General features: G+C 39.6%; 1 protein-coding gene and 1 long non-coding RNA gene across 2 annotated transcripts in view; one reads left to right on the top strand and one right to left on the bottom strand.

The window, feature by feature from the left end:
- LOC141342640 (protein NLRC3-like) overlaps positions 1 to 13,855 on the top strand; it is a 70,279-nt gene extending 56,424 nt beyond the window's left edge. Inside the window, exon 8 of the mRNA XM_073847138.1 lies at positions 12,879 to 13,855. Within this exon, the coding sequence (XP_073703239.1) occupies positions 12,879 to 13,292 (414 nt within the window). The 3' untranslated portion in view covers positions 13,293 to 13,855. The remainder of the gene's footprint in view (positions 1 to 12,878) is intronic.
- LOC141339345 (uncharacterized) overlaps positions 1 to 23,140 on the bottom strand; it is a 299,598-nt gene that overhangs the window by 157,305 nt on the left and 119,153 nt on the right. The gene's annotated exons all lie outside the window — the stretch shown is intronic.

Here is a 23,140-nt window from a genome sequence, read left to right as displayed (position 1 = left end):
TACTTTTTAACATTTGAGATTAAAAAAAACATATAAATTGTAAATGTTGTCAGAAAATAACTGATCGTTTTACTCTACATAAGACTCTTCTTCCTCGTCTCCTTTTGAAGCAGCATTTTAACTGCATTTGTGTGAAGTTCAAACTCGGGGCACCACAGAAGTAAGAAAGACATGAACATCTCGTGTAAATGATCTGTAAGCGTTTGTTCTGACTCCAGGTCTGGTGCTCCACTGCTCTGCACATTATGTATGTCTCCTTCTTTAACACACCTGATTCAGATGATCATCATTAGGAAAGAGATCATTAACTGAACTGAGTGCATCTGTTGAAGCACACAAACTGTAGAACAGTGTTCATCAGGACTGCTGATATTGTCCCAACAAACCATGCATCAATGGAAAGCTTATTTATTCAGCTTTCAAGCGATGAATAAAGTTGAAAAGTTTCCCCTTATGACTGGTTTTGTGGTCCATGGTCACATGTTTTGTGTTGTAAAAAGGACATGAGTAAATGAAAAGTACACATTTACATTAACTTTGCATTGATGGAAGCAGAAGTCCAAACATATAAATCATTTCTGTGTTTTAGGACTCATTCATGCAGCACTGTTTTCAGGAATCACAAATATTGACGCATTACATTATCAGTGTGTTGCAGATTCATGTTATAGGTTATAGGCATTACATTATCTGTGTTGATGAATTGCTCTTGAAGCCCTGGTTTATCCGTTTTAGAAGCACTGTTAGCACATGATTTCAGAGAGTTATATTCAATTTAATAACAGTACATATTAAACTAAATTGTAGAGTCAGTATGAATGAATGAATGAATGAATGAATGAATGAATGAATGAATGCCGACAGATTGCCGCTGAATGAAGACACTTTGAATGAATGAGTCTTCTGATCTGATCCACCAATTCAAATAATCTCGATCTCATCAAACACTGACAGTCTCCTCCACTCACTAAAGCAATAAAACACTTCAGACATATATTTAAAGTGGGAATAAGTGAGGATGGATTGGATTATGCACAGCCGAAATACAGCTCACTCCCGTGACGTCAACTTCTAACTCCTCCTCTCTCTCACTCTCACACACACACATATATATATATATATATATATATATATACAAACACAACCACATATATCTATATCTATATATATGTGTGTGTTTATATATCTATGCTCTCACTACTCTGGGCTCACGTCACCCGCTCTATTGTTTCTATGGCACATCTAATGACGTACTTACGGTATGGGTGCTGCAAGCGGTCAAAATGGATGTAAAGGTTTGTCAGAACGGCATTTTCTTTATGCTTTAGCTGATATTTTTAGTAGATTATTAGCTGTTCAGGAATATTACTGCATAAAATATAATTTAACCCTTAAAAGACCATAAAGCAACACTTATTGTTATCATTCTGAATAAATATATCATTTATTTCAGGTGATTGTTTTATTTCGCGTTCTCTCTGTGTTGTTTCTGAAACTACCGTAATCACTGTAATATGCGCGCACACTTAAAATCAATCGCGGCTGGCTTGACTGTGTTTTTCTGAACCGCGCTGGCTTTTCCGCAGTGATTATTTGCATGAGACGCTGCATTAATTTTTTTTTTATAAAAAATACGGGACAAAAACCTTCCCGTATTGATTCATAACGGGACGCGCAATACGGGACGATTCCATAACTCTCATATCAGTACAAGCGAATAGAGACCTGACTTGTCAGCAACTTGAGCATCTACAAACCATCACACAGGAATGAACACACATCTCTGGGTATTATCTTTCACAGGTAAGACTGAACACTTGTTTCTATTTGTTTTTGGCTCATTTTTAACGTTTGTTGACAGCTTAATTTACCACCAGTGACAGACTATTAATAGCTAGCAATATCGCTAACATTAGTTAGCTGTGGAAGCTGAGGCATTATATGAAATCATTGAAATCATCATATATTGTAGTTTCACTAGTTCGCTTTTGCATATAATAAACAGCGTAAAGTTAAGCGTGTTTGGCATGCTGTCCGGGAGAGGGCTCCGAGCTCGGTAGTCATTCCCGAGCCCGGGGCACTCCCCCTGCCCAGGGAGAGGGGTCCGAGCTCGGCCTTTGGCCCGAACCCAATAGCGCTCCCCCCCTGGCTGGAGGTGAGGAGAAAATAAACAGGGGGGGTGGGAGGGATGCTGGAATCAGAGATAGCTGAAGGTAGGACTGCTTGGTTATTTAAAGGGACTGTAGTAATGGGATAGGGAGAGTGATTGGATAGGGAGTGATTGCTGATGATGAATTGGCCGTGTTAATTATCTGCGCGAGCTCCTCCTGAAATTTGTTAATGAAACATCACTTCACTAGTTCGCTTTTGCATATAATAAACAGCGTAAAGTTAAGCGTGTTTGGCAATGCTGTCCGGGAGAGGGCTCCGAGCTCGGTAGTCATTCCCGAGCCCGGGGCACTCCCCCTGCCCAGGGAGAGGGGTCCGAGCTCGGCCTTTGGCCCGAACCCAATAGCGCTCCCCCAAAGTGCAAAATAACTGCAGGACAGCAGCCAGGTGGCCCCCCAAAAAGCTTAACTTGAGCTGGAGGGATGCTGGACGATTAGCGGCGGGGAAGCGCGGGAGGAGCTGCTGCGGGCACTGCTAGGGAAGGAAAAGCAAAGAGAACCTTATGTGGGGTGGCAATTAGGGGGAATGAAGAATGGCGTTTTCTTGGGGGTGGGTACTGCTGTGGCGTAGGGAAAACATGCTAGGTGCTCTAGGATGTGTGGGCTTTGCTGCGCTAAAGGGGACTGAGCGGGGGCTGCCGCGTGAAAGGGGGAATAAGCGGGGCGCTCTAGACAGAGCGGGCATTGTTGCGGCATGGGGAAATAAGCAGAGCGTTCTAGTGTGAGCGGGCATTGCTGCGTGAAAGGGGGAATAAGCGGGGCGCTCTAGTCAGAGCGGGCATTGCTGCGGCATGGGGAAATAAGCGGGGCGCTCTAGTCAGAGCGGGCATTGCTGCAGCGTGGGAAAGTAAGCAGGGGCTGCGGCGAGAGCGGTCATTGCGGTGCGTGCGGGCACTGCTGTGGCATGGGGGAATAAGCGGGGCGCTCTAGCAAGAGCGGGCATTGCTGCGGCATGGGGGAATAAGCGGGGCGCTCTAGCGAGAGCGGGCAATGCAGCGGCGTGGGGAAACGAGCAGGGGCTATGGTGAGAGCGGGCATTGCAGTGCGTAAAGGGAATGAGCGGGGCGTTCTAGAATGAGCAGGCGTTGCTGCGGCATGGGGGGAGCGAGCGGGGTGGCTTTAGCATGAGCGGGCGTTGCTGTTCTGTAAGGGGAATAAGCGGGGGCTTGAACAGGAGCCATGCGATGTTGAGCGTGACGGGAAAAGCGGGGCGAGCACTGCTGTGCGTAAGGGGGGCTCCAGCGGGGGCGCGCATTGCTGCGTGTATAGGGGATAAGCGGGGGCTTGAACAGGAGCCATGCGATGTTGAGCGTGACGGGAAAAGCGGGGCGAGCACTGCTGTGCGTAAGGGGGGCTCCAGCGGGGGCGCGCATTGCTGCGTGTATAGGGGATAAGCGGGGGCTTGAACAGGAGCCATGCGATGTTGAGCGTGACGGGAAAAGCGGGGCGAGCACTGCTGTGCGTAAGGGGGGCTCCAGCGGGGCGCGCATTGCTGCGTGTATAGGGGATAAGCGGGGGCTTGAACAGGAGCCATGCGATGTTGAGCGTGATGGGAAAAGCGGGGCGAGCACTGCTGTGCGTAAGGGGGGCTCCAGCGGGGGCGTGCATTGCTGCGCATATAGGGGGATAAGCGGGGGCTTGAACAGGAGCCATGCGATGTTGAGCGTGACGGGAAAAGCGGGGCGAGCACTGTTGTGCGTAAGGGGGGGCTCCAGCGGGGGCGCGCATTGCTGCGCGTAGGGGAATAAGCTGGGGTTTTAACGAAGGCAGGATGTCCCAAGGAAAAGGGACGCCGAGGGGGTGGTTGAAGCGGCTAGAGATGGCGTGGACGGGGGTGGGCTGGCGGTAGAACGGGTTGGCCGATTAGGGTTTGGTGTGTTTCCCTGATAAAAGAGCGATCTGCTCGAATGTAGCTCTTGAAAGCTTCAGATGACCAGCGGCCGAGCGCTTGGATCTGCTGTTGGGAGAGACCTTTTTGGGCGGCTGTAGTTGCTGCGCCTATGCGAAATGAATGGCTGGAGAAGTTGTCTGCTGGGGTACCAGAGAGAAGCAAGACAGACTTCAGGTGCTTTTGGAACCAGAAGCGTGTGGCAGGGCGGTTGGCATCATCAGTAAAGAGGGGGTCAGAGGGGAGGGAGGATTGGGATTTCCTGTGGCAAAGGAAGGCTAGGAGGGTTTGGAATGGTTGGAGGGGAGTTTGGAGGTTAAAAATATAAATGAAATGGCCCTTCTTTATTTGGTCTGTCTTGCTTTGTTTAATAAAGTAAGAGATGGTATCGCCGTCTAGCACGGTTAGGTCGGAGAAGGTGGGGTGAATGGCTGGGTTAAAACTGGATGTAATGGCGAGCTCAGAGCATCTGAGGAAACCGAAAAAGCCAGGATGAACATGGCGTCCAGTATGTGGGCAGTGTGGATGGAATGGTAGCCTTTGCGGAGGGAGGAGATGCATTTGGTCAAAATATTTAAAGTGATAGGTTGTCTGGGGTCTGGGCGGTTGGGCTGGGTTTTTTTGGATGCCTTTGATGAGAAGGGAGGTCTGGGAATTAGTTATATGAGGGGGAAGGCGAGCCGTGACACAGTTTATGAAAAAACTGAATACCGCTAAGGTATGCTTTGATGGAGCTAGCTTGGAGGTTTTTATGTGAATTGAGGTGGGAGATAAATGAGGTGACAGTGAGCAGGGATAAAACGGGGAAAGGTAAGCTGTAGGCGGCGTGGAAAGTTTTAAAGCATTTCCACGCTGTGGGGTAGGATTGGAGAGTCCTGAGGGAGACTGCTTGGAGAATGGATGCTTCGAGAAGAGGCCTTAGGGGGAGGGTTATTGGAATATCAGTTCTGAATAAGGAGGGACTGGGGTTGGGAGCGGGTCCGCTTCTGGAGCCAGCTATCTGAATTTCTGAAAAACAAAACAAGAGAGAGAGTCAGCGTTTTGATTCTTTGACCCGGGGATGTGTTTTGCGTTTTGATTCTTTGACCCGGGGATGTGTTTTGCAGTTATGATAAATTGGTCACGAGCTGAAATCCAAATCAAACATCTGAGCAAAGGCATGAGTACGGGGGAGTGGGAACGGCCTTTGTTAATGCAGTGCACGGTAGCTGCGTTGTCGTATTGGACGACGATGCTGGTGGCGGACCATTCTTTGCCCCATAAGGAAGCTGCGGCCACTAATGGGTAAAGCTCAAATAGTGCTGAGGATGATAGCTGGAGGGGTAAATTTGCCAACTCTGGGGGCCAGGTAGAAGCGAACCAGCGGCCCCGGAGGAAACCTCCAAAGCCGACGGAGAGGGCGGCGTCGGTATATAATTCGATATCAATTGGGGAAGAAACCAAATTGCTGTAAAAGAACGATAGCTGTTCCACTGTTTAAGGAAGGAAATCCATAAGCTGAGCTCCTTGCGGCAAGAATCAGTTATGGAAATGCGGTCCTCGAGGGCGTGGGCGAAGGAGGAGAGGGAGAGGAGATGGGAGATAAAGGGGCGGCCTTGTGGGATGATGCGCATCGCGGTATTTAGATGACCCAGAATGGATAGCAGCTCGCGTTTTGTACAACAACAGTTTGTTAACAAAGTGGAAGCTACTAGAATTGTTCTAGTAGTCAATCTTTACTTTGGGCAGGGAAGCCAGGAATTTTTGGGAATCTAAATTGATGCCCAAAAATTCGATGGAAGTGCTAGAACCCTCGGTTTTGTCTTGGGCGAGGGGAATCCCGAGCTCTGAGAAAAGCTTTGGGATGTCAAGAGGTGTGCGGCTGGGACGGAATCTGGGGGTGAGATGATTAAGAAATCGTCTAAAAGATGAATCAGATAGGGTAAACTGTAATTGTTGGAGAGGATCCAGCAAATTGCCTCCGACGGCGTGTCGAAGATTTTTTGGATTGCTTTGCAACCAAATGTGAGGCGGACAGTGAAATAGAATTCGTTTTTCCAGCAAATGCCAAATAAGTGCCAGAAATCTGGGTGGATGGGCGTAACTTTGAAAGCAGAAGTAATATTGACTTTGGCCAACCAAGCGCCGCGACCTGCTTTAATCAAGGTAGTGGCTTGGTCGACGTTGTGATAGTGAAGAGAAAACTCTTCGAGTGGAATGAGGCTGTTAATGCTAAGGAATGGGGAATTATGCGGAGATAAAAGATCAATTTATGAGGCGTTTTTGCCTGAGAATTTTCTGGTGGCAACGCCGATGGGGCTGACTCGATAGATGCTAAAGGGAGGAACAGAAAAGGGGCCTATCATGAAATTTGAGTCTATTTCTTTTTAATTAGGCCGTCCACTATTTCAGGTTCGGTGAGAGCGGAGTGGAGATTTGGGCAGATGAGGTTTTGGGAGGGGAGGCTCAGGACGCCGGGGTGGAATCCATGTGTGAGACCTGCTAGTATCTGGGTCCTGATGGAGTTGGAAACTGGGGGAGGTTCCTGCGCTAAAGCGTTTGGCGGGGCTGGAAGGGGTGTGGCTGAGGCCAATGAGAAGGGAGGACGGGCCTGAGGAGGAGGGAAAGTGGCTACCGGGACCGGTAGTGGCGGTAAACCTGAGCTGCGGCCGTCTCCTGGGACGGAAAAGAAGGGGGGAAAGAGAGGGGGAATGGCGTGCGCGGAGCCTGCGAGGGTAGAGGCATGCTCGCGCTGGGGACGGCTCCTGGGGCGGAGGAAACAGAAGGGAAGAGAGGGGGAATGGGGAGCGCCGGTGCTTGTGGCATGAGCGGGGGAATGCTCGTGCTATAAGCGGAAGGCGGTGCTGCGGGCCATGAGAAGGGGAGAGAAAGGAGGGGCAAGGGTTGCGGACGGGAATCGGCTGCTGGAGTGGGCGAGCTCGTGCTGCTGCGGCGGCTTGTGGAGGCGATGGCCGGCTCTCTGACAGCATGAGCGGCGAGCTCCCGCTTCGAGGATCGAGCGGGATGGGCGTGGCTGGAGACTGCGGTGTCCGGGGCGTGGCCCAAGCTCGGTGACGGCCTTCTGCTGCGTCCTGACGTGGAGTAGGGGCTCTGCATAAGCGTAAGCTGGCGTCTCGGAGCAGTGTTGTTTTTGACAACCATCCTAGATTTAGTCTTATGGACTAAAATGCTTGTTAGTTTTAGTACAATTTTAGTCGACGAAAGCCAAAAAGGTTTTAATCTAAAAAGGGGAAAAAGTGTTTTAACAAATTAATGTAGGTCGGTAAGTATTTTGCTGTTGGGTAGTGTCACTTGTAAGTTCTGAAAATAGCAGATCTAGTTCAACACAATGTGAGCTTCCGGATCGACTATTTTCACCAATAATTGCAATAAGGAATGTTTTAAAACATAAAAGATAAACAAGGATGGAATGCTAAAACGGCTTGCCATGCTAGTATGGCAAATTGAATTTAATGCTAAAACGGCTTGCCATAGCGGCATCAAAACGTTTAAGGTTTTGATTGGCATGCACGATAAGCAGAAATGTCATGCATTTTAAACGTCTGACGGACCACCCGTCTCATCAACGAAAACTCACACACGTCTCGTCATGATGTAGTCATCAACGAGCCATTTTTATCTCGTCATCGGCTCGTTATCCTCATGAAAAGTGGCGTCAACGAAATGATTTCGCCATCGTTGACTAAAACTAAAACAACACTGCTCGGAGTGCGAGCAGCAGCGGTGCGTGAGGGCCTGCGGCCCCGTGATGCAGCGGCGGGCTCGATTAGTGGATCCTGTGGAGCGCTGGTGGCCTGAGCGGCGACCTGGATGAGGGCCGGATGAGCTGCAGGTTTGTCTGTATCAGAGGAATAATCCTCGGAGGACGAGTGAATCTCGGACATGTTGCGGCGATTGGGAGTGCCAATGCTGGAATCAGAGATAGCTGAAGGTAGGACTGCTTGGTTATTTAAAGGGACTGTAGTAATGGGATAGGGAGAGTGATTGGATAGGGAGTGATTGCTGATGATGAATTGGCCGTGTTAATTATCTGCGCGAGCTCCTCCTGAAATTTGTTAATGAAACATCACTTATATCATAGACAAAATTGTTTTATGAGCACAATATACTTAAAGAGTAAAGTGAGCACTTTGTTACTATGCTCATTTACAAAAAGGCTATCATTACTAGAGCATAAGGATTTGATAGTTTATCATAAAACTGTGGACTGATTATTATTTTCCCCTTTTTATCCAATGGCAAACATGAGAACACAAGCCTGAAGGAAAGCTGAAGAAAGCCTGTCAGTGGACTGTTCTCTGCATTTCCAACAGACTAAACCTCCTCAGACTAATATTGTATTTGTTCAAGTTAATGTTTCTGTCATTTTCTGTCCAATATTTAAATATGACCAGTTTCTTCAGTCAACCACAATACTATAGACCGCATTATACATTATTGACACAGACTGTTTAATGCTGATCTTATTAAGTGTGTAGCCTACTCTTGTAGTGAAGAACAACTACATACTAATGACTGTATATGGGTTGGTTACACTTTTTCATTGTATGTCCTTTTGATGGACAGGGTTGTAAAAATTACGTCATAATCTATTATTACCCCTCATTTGAATTTTCATATTATAATAATACATTTAATTGCTTTTATTTTTTTTTATAAATTATATATATATATTTAGGCAAAATAAGATCCACATCTCCATTCTGTTCAATAGTTTTCACCCCCGGCTCTTAATGCATGTTTTCTTCTTCTGGAGCATCAGTGAGTGTTTGAATCTTCTGTAATAGTTGCATATGAGTCCCTCAGTTGTCCTCAGTGTGAAAAGATGGATCTCTAAATCATACAGTCATTGTTGGAAAGGGTTCAAATACACAAAAATGCTGGAAAACCAAAGAATTAGTGGGACCTGAAGGATGTTTCTGAAGAACAGCAGACAGTTGAAGTGTTCAGGACAAACAAGAGACTCATGAACAACTATCACTAAACACACAAACACATCTGTGGATCATTCAGAGAACAACACAGGATTAACAATCAAGGGGGTGTAAACTTTTGAACGGGATATTTTTATAAATCCAGCTTTTGTTTTCTCTTGTGGACTAGATATAAACGTCTTTAATGTCAAATATCGTATTCAGGTCAGTACTAAATAAACAATAACATGCATGTTGTATGATTTCTGTTATTTTGGTCAAATAATTAACATTTTGCAGATTTTATGTATTTTTTTTAGTATAATTTACTTTATAATTTACTATTCATTTATTTTCATATTGTATGTTCTGTATATATTTCATATTCTACTTGGTATTACTCATGTATTGTCATTCATTTCATGTATTTATTATGGTATTATAGATATGTTTGCTATTATAAATCTATTAAATTACTGTTCTTGTTCTGTTGTGCTTGCTATGTTGTTATATTATTCCCTTTACTACAGCATGAACTACACACACCTTGTAATATTACAAATATCTCTATATTTTTACTGTGCACTGAATCAATGCACAATATTTCACCGCTGTAACTAAGCTTTACTGGTGCATTGGGTAGTTAATAATGAGTTAGTAATGAAGCGACACATTAACAAATCATCAAATTACAGACCAAATTCAAGTGTTATTTGTCACACACACAGTCATACACAGTATCATATAAAGTGAAATGCTTATTCGACTGCTGATAACCCATACATTTTATGAGGAAGTGTTAGTATAGAATGAGAAATAAGATCATTAAACAAATTAGAAAATAATAAGATTAACTTTAGTTGTAAAAAGAAATTTGCATTATGTACAAATATACAATAAAAAAATAACCGTAAAATATTAGAAAAAGGAATAGACTATAATAAATATAAAAAATGAAATGTGCAATTATGGGCAAGACCAGGGGCGTAGCAGCCAATTTAAAAGTGGGGGGGACCGTATGGTCATGTGACCCAAAGGTGATGTTCATACAGTATAACATTGTTACAAGAGCATCAAGATTTGAAGCTCATGGCAGACGCCCAAGAGATTCGCGCTGTGATTGGCTAAATGTTACTTCACTCAAATCTAAATAACAAATCAGAGACCAGAGGCGGAAATATTGGCGCTAGATCAAAAAAAGTGCGGGGAAAAGAATCACCTGTTTCTAAAAGTGAGGGGGACGTGTCCCCCCCCGTCCCCCCCGGTTGCTACGCCCCTGGGCAAGACAATGTGCAGATGAATAAATATTAAACATTAAACATGCAGTAAGAGTGTCCTCCTCGTTCATTTACAGCACCAGTACAACTAACAATTGACATAATTTCACAAATATGGACTCAAAAGAAAGTCCAAACATAATGTTACCTCTAAAGACTGCGGTCAAGCCAGCCGCGCTTCAAAAATACACGGTCAAACCAGCCGCACTTTTTTTTTTTATTGCGCCTGTAATCGTGCACTTACGGTACGGGTCCTGAGAGCAGGCAAAATGCATGTGAAGAAGCTGTCAAACCGGCGTTTCCTATATACTTTATATTTGTATGTTTATTAATACTTTACATTAGTCCATAAACGTTTGCATTGTATAATAATTATTCTAAATTATTTATTAATGTAAAAAAAAATACTATTAATGTGTTTTATTCCGTTTTTTTATTTTGATGTTTGTGTGTGTGTGTGTAGGCTCTCTCTCTCTCACTGACTATATATAGAAGAAGAAAACTGTATAAACGTGTATAAATCCTTTTATGTATAAACGTTTGTATTTGTACATTATTAAAAATAATTTATTAATGTTAATAAATGTTAATATAAATGTTTATTTTTTATTTTTTTTTATTTTAATGTTTGTATGTGTGTGTGTGTGTGTGTGTGTGTGTGTGTGTGTGTATATATACAAATATATAATGTTTGTAAATACTTTTACTTTGATCCTGGCTATCAATGTTTTAATTTCAAGTCATTTTACTGTACAGTTTCAGTGAAAATTAAAGGCAAAATCATCCCAAACATACTTGCACTTGTATAATTTCCTTATATAGGTTAGCTCATACAAAACAACATATGTGTCCTAGCACTTGGATTATTTCCATATATTTAAATACTCAAAAAATATTCCTTTATAGGTTAGCTCATTCTTTCACTCCATCTGTATTCAGAGTGACCCTGACTATCAGTGTAGTTATTTTCAAGACATTTTACTGTATAGTTTTGGAGAAAATTAGAAACAAAATCACCCTAAACAACAAAATGACTCCTATAGCACTTGCACTGTATCCCATTTTCCAACACTCATGAAAAATGTTCCTCTATAGGTTAGACATTTTACTGTATAGTTTTGGAGAAAAACAATAACAAAATCCCCCTATATAGTCAGTGAGAGAGAGAGAGAGAGAGAGAGAGCCTACACACACACACATACACACAAACATCAAAATAAAAAAACGGAATAAAACACATTAATATTATTATTTTTTTACATTATCAAATTATTTAGAATAATTAGATACAATATAAACGTTTATGGACTAATGTAATGTATTTATAAACATACGAATAAAAAGTATATAGGAAACGCCGGTTTGACAGCTTCTTTACATGCATTTGACCTGCTCTCAGGACCCGTACCGTAAGTGCACGATTACAGGCGCAAGTTAAAAAAAAGTGCGGCTGGCTTGACCGCAGTCTCTAAAGACACACAGAAGGTCAAATATTTTATGTCCAGAAGCTCAAAACCATGCTGTTATTTAATGTGCCTAACTTTCCACACAAAAGAAATGCAGATGCAAACATAACTTTGATTTGGTTTACAAAAGCAGACGACATTAATTAAATTAAAATGTCATTACCGAAACAAACCTTACGCACCGAGCGAGTGCCTAGAGTGCGCCACTAATGAGTGTCCCTCCAGAAACAACCTTACATACTGTAGTTCCGTTCATTTGAAACGGTTTAATTATTGATCATTGAAAGTATTAGCTATTGGTCTATTTTCTACATTTGGTTTAATATATCTGCCTTTATATTTGGAACCTGTATTCCACATCTTTTGGCACTGTAGTCATGTTAAAAAGTTATGGTTATGATACATTTGTGTTTATCAAAAACAAAGATAGTCTCTAATTTTAATTAGCATTTTGAAAATGTTGTTTTTGGATGTTTTGATCATGATAATATGAATAATGAAGCATTCGTTATTAATCTATTCATATTACTAATTAAGTTTCACACGTTCATAAATGCAAATCGGTAACACTTTATAATAATGGGCCGTTGTTAACAAGTAACTATGCAGGAAGTAATAGGTAGTTCTACATTAACACTTAATACTATTAACTCATATAGAAGCAAGATTAACTGAGCAGTAGGTCAGTGATCATTTTGGACAAAGATAGTCCTTTATTAGGTGTTTGATCATTACTAAAGAAAAGAATTGTGAACTGTGACCAATTCATAAAGAATAACTCATTAATAATCACAACAGTCACATTTATAAAATCAACAATTAGGTTCTTTGTGCAAAACTAATTTATGAAAACCATCATCACCGGCTGAAATTGTGACTCTGACCAAAATATGAATGGATGTGTTCTCTGTTCATTTCAAACTAACAATAATATCATTTATTTAATTAGGATGTAATGCCATCAATGATTGTATTATTTCACTATTATGAGCTGCATTCATTCCTGATTCTGATGTGTTTTATCTCCATCAGATTCCCATCGGCTCACTCTGGATCTGAACACAGTGAATAAACGCCTCAGTCTGTCTGAGAACAACAGAGTGATTACTGACACTCTCACAGATCAACATTATCCTGATCATCCAGACAGATTTGATGTGCCTCAGGTGTTGTGTAGAGAGAGTGTGTGTGGACGCTGTTACTGGGAGATTGAGTGGAGTGGAGGATATGTGTCTATATCAGTGTCATATAAGAGCATCAGCAGGAAGGGAGGAGGTAATGAGTGTGTGTTTGGATCTAATGATCAGTCCTGGAGTTTGTTCTGCTCTTCCTCCAGTTACTCATTCATACACAATAACATAAAGACTGATCTCCCTGTGAAGCCCATCATCATCAGGAGAACAGGAGTGAATGATGTCTATAGAGTAGGAGTGTATGTGGATCACGGAGCAGGAAGTCTGTCCTTCTACAGCGTCTCTGACACAATGAGCCTCATCCACACAGAACACACCACATTCACTCAGACGCTCTATCCTGGGTTTGGGGTTCATTATAATGGATCATCAGTTTCTCTGTGTTGATGAATGAGAACAGACTGATGAGAGAATCTACCCATAATGCTTTGAGCTGATGATCAGCGAGTGACAGATAGAGTCATGACATTAATATGATCATCAGTCAGAATAAATCTAATAATCCTCATCTAGACAGTAGATCAGTGTGTGATGATGATCTGTGTTTCTCAATAATATCAGTCTCTCATCAATCATCTGCATTATGATCAACATCAGCCTGATATCCGATCTCTCATTTCCTCTATTGTTCGGAATAAAACACAATCGCTGAACTTATACGGACAGGAAGTGAACGTCAGTAGAAGGATCCATTGCAGCGGTCCACTAGCTTCATGCTATCGCTACGCAGAATATCATATTAAACTAAACATGCATTAGAGCTAAAATACCAAACCTGGATCACAACAACATTTACAGCTTTATTAAGAATATTTGTATATGACTTCTGTTAACGACTAAACCATAACTCGTTTGTTACTGAAAGGATTTGTCTATGTTTTGTTTGTACTCTAATCCTGTTTGTTATTATTGCCCAAATAAATAAATGGATGACAACACAGAATAACACACATGATCAAAAACAGACTGTCTTTTATTTATTTGTTCACAAGATCTGCTCTCTAGGATCATAAACGCTGAACTAATACCAGCATATACAATTAAATTAAGGACATGCGTCAGAAAACTGGGAATGTTAGACTATAAATATATAACAGGGATATAACAGCTTGAACTATAGTCAAAACTAGTTTAACAATATCTGTGTAAAAAAAAAAATACATAAAATCTGCAAAATGTTAATTATTTATAAAAAATAAAAATAAAGATTTATAAAAATATCCCGTTCAAAAGTTTCCACCCCCTTGATTGTTAATCCTGTGTTGTTCTCTGAATGATCCACAGATGTGTTTGTGTGTTTAGTGATAGTTGTTCATGAGTCTCTTGTTTGTCCTGAACACTTCAACTGAATTGTTTAATTATTATTTAAATGATAACAAATGCATTTACATGAATCATTAAACAGATGTTTTTATTTGTTATAACTCACAAACGAGGACAAGAATCAATCAAAACAACAACAGAGCAATGAAATGAAAGAGACAAGACTTATTCACATGATATCAATAAAACACACAAATATAAGTGTTGCAACGCTCAATTAAATAAATTATCAAAAATAAACAGTATTTATACAATTCACAAAACATACTTTTTAATTATATATTATTTTAAACATATTTTATTTTTCTGAAGTTGTCCATTAAAAACATCCTTAAATTATCATTGTCAAAATAACAAAATATTAATTATATGATATAATAATTTTAATAATTAAAAAAAAATATTAAAATTATGATTGAATAATAATATTATTAATAATTTCCAAAATAGTAATTTTATGATTTGAAAAAAAATCATAATAAACAAATATTAATGTTATGATTTAATAATAATAACAATAATAATAATAATAAACAAAATATTAATTTGATGATTTATTATAATTGAACATATCCATAAAAAATATGATTACAATGTTTTCTGCACTGTAAAAAAAAATATCTAATTTAATAATGTTAATATATTTATAATATATATAATTTAATTTAGTATATAATTTAATAATGGTAATAATTTCTAAAATATTAATTTAATTTTTCTTATTATATTAGTTGAACATAACCATAAAATGATGATTACAAAGTGTCACAAGGAGGGTCAGAGACGTGCGGATCCATTTGCAGCATTTATTTAGAATCGTCAACAGGCCTGAATAATCACCAGAAAACAGGAACAACGTAGGTAATCCGGGAAACAGTTCAATAGACAGGCAATGGTCGCAATGGCAGGAAGCAGGAATCGTCAACGGGGTACACAGTCCAGAGTCATACACAGATAATCCAACACAGAGAAATACGCTTAGAATTACGACCATAGGAACAATAAGACTTCGCAAGGTGGCTGTGTGTGTGAGTGGCTTAAATGCATGTGGGTAAATGATAAACAGGTGTATGCAGCAATCAGTTCAGTGGGAAACGAGGAGCAGCTGTGTGCAGTGATTGGTGCAGTGGCTTATGGGGATTGAAGTCCAGAATGTGTGTGCAAGAGTTCATGATGAGATAGACCAGATACGTGACACAAAGTTTCTGCACTGTAAAAAATAAAAAAAATCTAATTTAATAATGTTACTAATAATTTCTAAAATATATTTTTTTATTATATCAGTTGAACATAACCATAAAATGATGATTATAATGTTTTTGAACTGTAAAAATAAAGTCTAATTAAGTAATAATATCACTAAAATTTCCAAGTTATTATTTTTATGATTTAATAATATTACTAATACTTTTCAAATTATTAATTATATGATTTCTTTAATTATATCAATTGACAATTTCCATAAAAATGAGTATTAAAACAATGTTTCTGCATTGTAAAAAATAAAAAATCTAATTAAAAAATATTATTAGTACATTTTAAAGTAACAATTTTATAATGTAATAACTTTCAAAATATTAAATAATATCACTAATAATTTCCAATATATATCATATATAACTTAATAACATTATTGTCTAAATTTCTAATAACATCAATAATAATAATGAATAAGAATATTACTGATAATGTCCAAAATGCTAACTTTATGATTTAATATGAATAATAATATGAATTGTGAGTAAATGATCAGGCCATATTTATTGTGGTGGATAAGAGGAAGGAGAGTAGAGATGTTCATCTGAACACAAGAGCAGCAGGATTCTTCTGATTCTTGGAGAGCTTGAAGACTGAAGAAGATCTCAATCTGAGCATTAAACGGCTCCAAGTCCAGGATCGTCCCGTCACTTTTCATATTTCCTCCAACTCAGATCTGAATGTCACTGTGATGAGTTTGAGTTCATTCTGAGCTTCTCAACACAGATTGATTCAGTCAATCAGATTCATTTGATCTGAGCTTCATCTGGACACCAGATTCAGGATCCCTGAGAGAATCAGATTCAGATTCATAATCAAGCTTCAGTGTTGATGTGAATCAGTCAAACTCAGGACATCTTTCTTACTCTCACTTTGACTTTCACTCACCTGTTTCCTGAATCATTGCCCTGAAAGACCTTCAGAAAGCATCTGACCACAGATCCAAACCAATGATTAAATACTGTAATATTCAAAGTATGTCTACTTATTCAGAGGGATTTTACAATTTCGGACACAGATTTGATCATTAAATATGACTTCATATCTGTGTGGAATCCAGTCCTTAAAGAGGGAGGGGCTCTGTCATGATTGACAACTTGAGTTCAATCTTGTTCTGCCATTGCTGACAATTCCCACTGTTTTTCCCTGTTTGTTTTCCCGTTGCTGATCTGTCTGTTTCTGTTATTTGATTGTCTGCCTCCTGCCTTTCAACGCTTGCTTTGTTTGCTGGATTAACTCCGTCTGATCGCCGCTTGCCTCCACCATTCTGCCTGGACTCTGTTTCTGAGTCTGGATTGTCTATAATGTACTACTTTGATTATTGATCTGAATAAAGCTGCGTTTGGATTCTCACCTCCATTGTTACAAGATCCTACAGCACGGTTCATTTTTAATGGTTAAACACTTTGTCACCTTCAAAATGCAAACATGCCATTTAATAATTTAACTAATTATGATTCTAAGAAAGGGAATATAGAATTGTTCTAAATAGAGTTCTAAGCCTATGCAAAATGTTGATTTCAGTCCAGTGAGTCGATACAGAGACAGTGTAAAATCACTTAAAAATCATCTCTGTCCTTTTTTATTATTTTCTTTTTTTTCCTATTAAGTAATCACTCAGACAATCATTTGACTAGGAACAATAGTAAACTACAAATTAACAAGACTTGTCAATAAAACATAATGTACTTTGCAACTATTGTTTTGCTTTAGGGAGCCTACTGCTACTTTTTAACTTAATCTGTATTTGTTATAATAATAATAATAATAGAACACATGTGACAGCACACTATACACAATACTACACAGTAATATAGAAATGAAATACTTAGTTAATTAAGTTCGTTGAGGAGTTTGATCATGCATTAAAACGACTGTCCCATGTTAACTTGAGCGTGATATGGGAGCATGTTAAACTTGTTTAAAACTGTGTAAAGTACGCAGGAACGGACGCCGCAAAATCACTTTATTATGGATACCAAATGTATAAAACTGGTGAAACACGTTTTTAATATATTATCTATGGAATATCGCATCTGTCGCCGTCTAGCATCTGCTGGGAATCCAGGTAAATATACTCCTATATAATATGGACCCATAACACCGGTGATGTGCACACGCGTGACTAAACAGACAGGCATTACACGTGTAAGTACTACATTGCCGTTTTTGACCATGTGTTGAACCTAACCTGTATACTCTACAACTAGAGCTGTGTCGAACACAGGAACTTTCTCTTAGTAGTAAAACAATGGCTTAATGGTTGCCTTCCCCTAAATCTGAACTTCATTACTAAAGGAATACGGACACATTTGTGATTGAGCTTTACTTTTGTGTTGTGTCAGTCTGCTAAATTAAATGCTATATTGTCTCTTTTGCAGGTATTCTACAGGAGGACACGTGTCTCCAGAATGACTTTTATGGGTCTCTCGCTGAGCCAGTCTTTTTTGCTTTTTTTTTTGTCACGAAACGTTGCAGAATGAATCACAAACTACTAAACAATAGGAAAAAAAATACTTTGTTTACCTGAATGAATCCTAACCGACACATATTAAAGATTATAAAACGGTTAGTTCCATTCCTCAATTCTGATTGGTCAGCAGCTGTGTGGTATTCATGATAGGGCACTGCTATGACCGCTTCACTCAACGGTTTTGTGTATCATTGAACCCACTTAGCAACCACCCTTAGCAACGTAAACACAGCTGCAGCAGTTAGGGACTACTTTTCACAGCGGAAGGCAGATAATGATTTTACTTTATGAAAACATACAACTTAATATATATAACTTAATATATATTTTGGATTTTAATATTTTTATTGTGTGGTAACCGTTTTATAAAAGCAATAAGGTACTTGAGGCTGTGCTGTATCGTGAATAAATCACGGCTGAAGGGGTTGCAGACACTCCGCACAAAATTACATAAACTAAAAGGAAACGCCGGTGTGACGGCTTTTTCTTCTTCTATACACACACACACACACACACACACACACACACACACACACACACACACACACACACACACACAAACATCAAAATAAAAGAAACTGAATAAAACACATTAATAGTATTATTTTTTTACATTAACAAATAATTTTGAATAATTAAAATACAATATAAACGTTTATGGACTAATGTAAAGTATTTATAAACATACAAATATAAAGTATATAGGAAACGCCGGTTTGACAGCTTCTTTACATGCATTTTGTCTGCTCTCGGGACCCGTACCGTAAGTGCACGATTACAGGCGCAAGAAAAAAAAAGCGCGGCTGGCTTGACCGCAGTGTGCGTTGGCTTGAGGATGTGAGTTGTGCGCTGTTAAAGTTGAGGTCAGCGAAGATGTTTAGTTCGGTCGCGGATTGCACAAAACTTAACTAGAACACGAAACTCTCAACGGAAAGAAATAAAAGAATTAAATTAAAAGACAGGAGTGTGACGATCTCCTCATGTTTCCTTTAGAGGAGCAGGCTTGCATGCTGGCATACAGCCGTAGAGAGCAAGGGCATGGAGTAAGCGCGTAAGAGAAGATTAAGAGAGCGATTTGAATGGTGTCCTGAGTATTTAAACTCAGCTTTTGGACACATCCCAAATGATGTCTTGACCAATTAGAACAATGTCCTAAGTACAGGTACGGTTAGTTTCTCCTCCCAACCATAAATCACAATGTCATCTGATCCGTCCCGTGATCCCAAATTCCCGCTCTTTGAAGAGATATGCTGCGTCCCAATTCGCATACTATCCGTCCTAAATAGTATTCGAAAATAGAATTAGTATGTCCCAAATCGTAGTATGTTCAAAAAAAGTATTCCAAAGATTCCCGGATGGTCTACTACTTCACTTCGGAATTCGAAGTGCGGATCAATGCACACTCTAACGGCTAATATTGCCCACAACACATTGCGTGGTGAACGAGGATTCGATTAGAACTACAAACACGCAGTAAAAGTGTTAAAAAACTACAAAAATGGAGGATATGTGTGAACAACGGACAGGTAGAGAAAGGGGTTTGAGTGTTAAATAATCAGTGTGTAACCTGATAAAAAATATACATTTTAAATGTTATCCTCGTTATATTTCATGTGCAGCAACATTATGAACTTTTTTAATGATAGGTTTGGTCATTAACGTTTAAATGCATAATTATGCAAACACGAGCAGAGTTCTCGGCATGAAAGACTCCTGAAAGAACGTGCCTCTCAGGAAATTAAATTAAAGGAAATGTAGATAATGTTAACTGTGATGATTGACAGGGCAGTTTAAACAGTGACAGGATTCAGGTAACCAAGCAACAGAGCGTCCGTTAAAGAAGCAGTTATGATGAAGTAGCATTGTCACGGTTCATACATCTGCCGTGTCCTCATGTCTTGTGATCATGTGTTTGTCTGTGTTGTTTATCATGCCATGTGCTCTGTCTCGTGATCCTGTGTCTGTCTGTGTTGTTAATCATGCTCATTCAGCGCAGCTGCCAATCAGTCCTCACAGGTGTCTCACATCACTGCTGGCTATTTATACACATCTCACACACATCTCCTCTGTCGCCACAGAATTGAATCGTGAGTTACCTGTATCGTCCCACCCCTATTATTTACCCAAAGATTGGAAAAGTGCAATAGTAATACCAGTAGTGAAACCAGGTAAGGATGCAACAAAATCTAATAGCTACAGGCCAATCGCTCTTACATCTACATTATGCAAAGTAATGGAGAAAATGTTAGTAAGAAGGTTAAATTATTTTCTGGAAAAGAAAGAAATATTAACACCAGTTCAGTGTGGTTTTAGGAAAAAGAGATCAACAATGGATGCTCTTTTATTGTTTGAAAATGAGGTAAGGAAGGCACTAATAATGAAGGAGTTTCTTGTTGCAGTTTTCTTTGATATTGAAAAAGCGTATGACACTCTATGGAGGGAAGGACTGTTAATTAAGTTAAATAGAATTGGTGTAGGAGGGAGAATGTATAACTGGATATTAGATTTTTTGTTTGAACGTACATTTCAGGTAAGAATAGGTGAAGAAACATCAGCATCATATGGTATCCTGAATGGGACCCCACAAGGAAGCGTGATTAGCCCAATTTTATTTAATCTAATGATCAACGATATATTTGAAAAAGTTAAACCAGGCATTGGGAAGGCGTTGTATGCGGATGATGGTGCTATATGGAAAAGAGGTAGGAATATAGGAAATGTAATTAAAGGAGTACAAGAAACTATAAATGAAGTTGAAAGATGGTCAGTAGACTGGGGAATGAAGTTTTCACTATCAAAAACTCAATACATGGTTTTCTCAAGGAAAAAGAAAATTGAACAGATTACATTGAAATTATATGATCAACTGTTAGAAAGAGTGACAGAGTTTAAGTATCTTGGGTTAATCTTTGATGAGAAGATGACTTGGAAACAACATATTAAAAAAATTGAAAATAAATGCAAAAGGGTAATAAATTGTATGACCTCAATAACCAAATATGAATGGGGAGCAAGGAAAAGCGCAATGTTATGTATATATCAAGCCCTAGTACGTTCTAGCATAGATTACGGATGTGCAGTGTATGGTGATGCAGCTAAATCTCAGTTAAAGAAACTGGAGAACATACAATCTAGAGCACTTAGAATCTGCTGTGGAGCTATAAGATCAACTCCTCTAGATGCTGTCGGGGTTGAAATGGGGGAAATACCATTAGACCTGAGAAGAGAAAAGCTTGCAATGATGTATTGGGCTAACTTAAAAGGTGGTAAGAAGAATCATTGTACACGTGTAATACTAAATGACTGTTGGGAATACAAAAAGAATGGAGGAAATAGCTTTGGCTGGAAATATGAACAGCGGGTCAAGGATTATGGTATAGAGGATGAAGCAATCTGTCCTAACATGCCATTAAGTGGTGTGGCAGTGTGGAATATTCCTGAACCTGTTGTTGAAATGAGATTATTGGAGGCTCGGGAAAAAGCAGAAGTAATATACAGTAATAGTTATGGAGTTAATGTTTTTATGAGAGAAAACTTTAATTCTTTTATGCAGATTTATACAGATGGATCTAAGGATCCAATTGAGCAAAAAGTGGGCATAGGAGTGTATATTCCAAATTTTAAGACAGAAATAAGCTTGAGGCTAAGTAACAAACTGTCTGTGTACTCTACTGAGCTAACTGCAATTATAGTAGGACTGCAATGGGTTGAACAGGTTAGGCCAAACAGGGTTTTAATTTGCTCAGATTCTTCATCAGCTCTTAATAGTATAATGTCTACAAAAAGTGATAGAGAAGATTTGTTAGTGGAAATTTATACTCTATTGTACAGACTGAAAATGGAAGGTATAACTGTATATTTTTGTTGGGTGCCAGCACATATCGGAATAATAAGGAATGAAATAGCTGATAAATTAGCAAAAGAGGCATTAAAGAAAAACGTGGTGGAAGTCAAAGTTCCTTTGGGTAGAAGTGAAATAAAATCTGTGATTAATAGAAAATGAATACAAAAATGGCAACAAAGATGGGAAAATAGCAAAACAGGTAGGTGGTTTTATAGTATTGAGAAATCAGTAGGGAAAAAAGTGAAGTTTTTTGGAAGATATAGAAAAGAAGAAGTAATGATATCTAGATTAAGAATGGGACATACAGGATTAAACTCAACATCAGCATTAATGGGGAAGCATGAAAGTGGGATGTGTAATGAATGTGGTATTTTAGAAACAGTTGAGCATGTGCTTTTTAATTGTGGTAAATATGATGATCAGCGTGACAGTCTCTTTAATAGTTTTAAAATAGGCCAGTGAGCGTTGTGGATCTTCTGGGGAAGGGTTTAAGTGACAATCAGATATATATGGCTGTTTTAACCTTTTTGGAGGTTACAGGTCTATGTTACAGGATATAGAAATATAGGGTCTGATGGTGAGGTGTATGGTGCCTCTGCCTGCCTTAGAGGCTGAGGAGCCCAGTGTGGAAGTTGGAGGAGCTGAACATGCAGCGTCAGCTGAAGCCTGGGCTCTGATCCTTTGGGGTGGGTGGGTGGGGTACCCACCCCCCTTCAATTTTTTTTTTTTTTAATATATATATGAGGAAGAGAAAGAAAGGAAAAGAAAACAATACAGATTCATCACCCAGGTGCATAAAATATTCAGTAGGTGGCGGTAATGCTCCAATGGAGTGAACGGCCAGACAACCAAAAGAAGAAGAAGAAGATCTCCTCTGTCGATAGTTCTTCTTGGATGTTCGTCACCTTGGACTGTCTGGATCGTGTTCTGTGTGGATTTGTATTTCGTCTGTTCGTGTTCGGAGTCGTCATCATCACGGGATCTTCACTACACGTCTGCACCTGCCATCGAGTCCCTGTTCCACCCAGCCGAGAGCGCCCACTGCACCTGGAAGATTGTTCACCTGTCTGTGTTTCAATAAACGTTCACTTTCACCTGCATTTGCTTCCTTCCTTTTATTGTACCGTGACAAGTATGTTCTAAAGTTCGCCTACTATTCTGCTACATACTCAAAACTATGTACTTTTTCTTCACAAAAAGAGTAGGCTACATACTTTTAGGGCGTAGTATAAGTAGGCGAATTGGGATGCAGCAACTGACTATATATAGAAGAAGAAAAAGCCGTCACACCGGCGTTTCCTTTTAGTTTATGTAATTTTGTGCATAAACGTTTGTATT

The sequence above is a fragment of the Garra rufa genome, chromosome 1 (genome assembly GCF_049309525.1).
Source record: "Garra rufa chromosome 1, GarRuf1.0, whole genome shotgun sequence".
Classification (NCBI taxonomy): Eukaryota; Metazoa; Chordata; class Actinopteri; order Cypriniformes; family Cyprinidae; genus Garra; species Garra rufa.
This window is presented reverse-complemented; position numbering and strand designations above follow the sequence as displayed.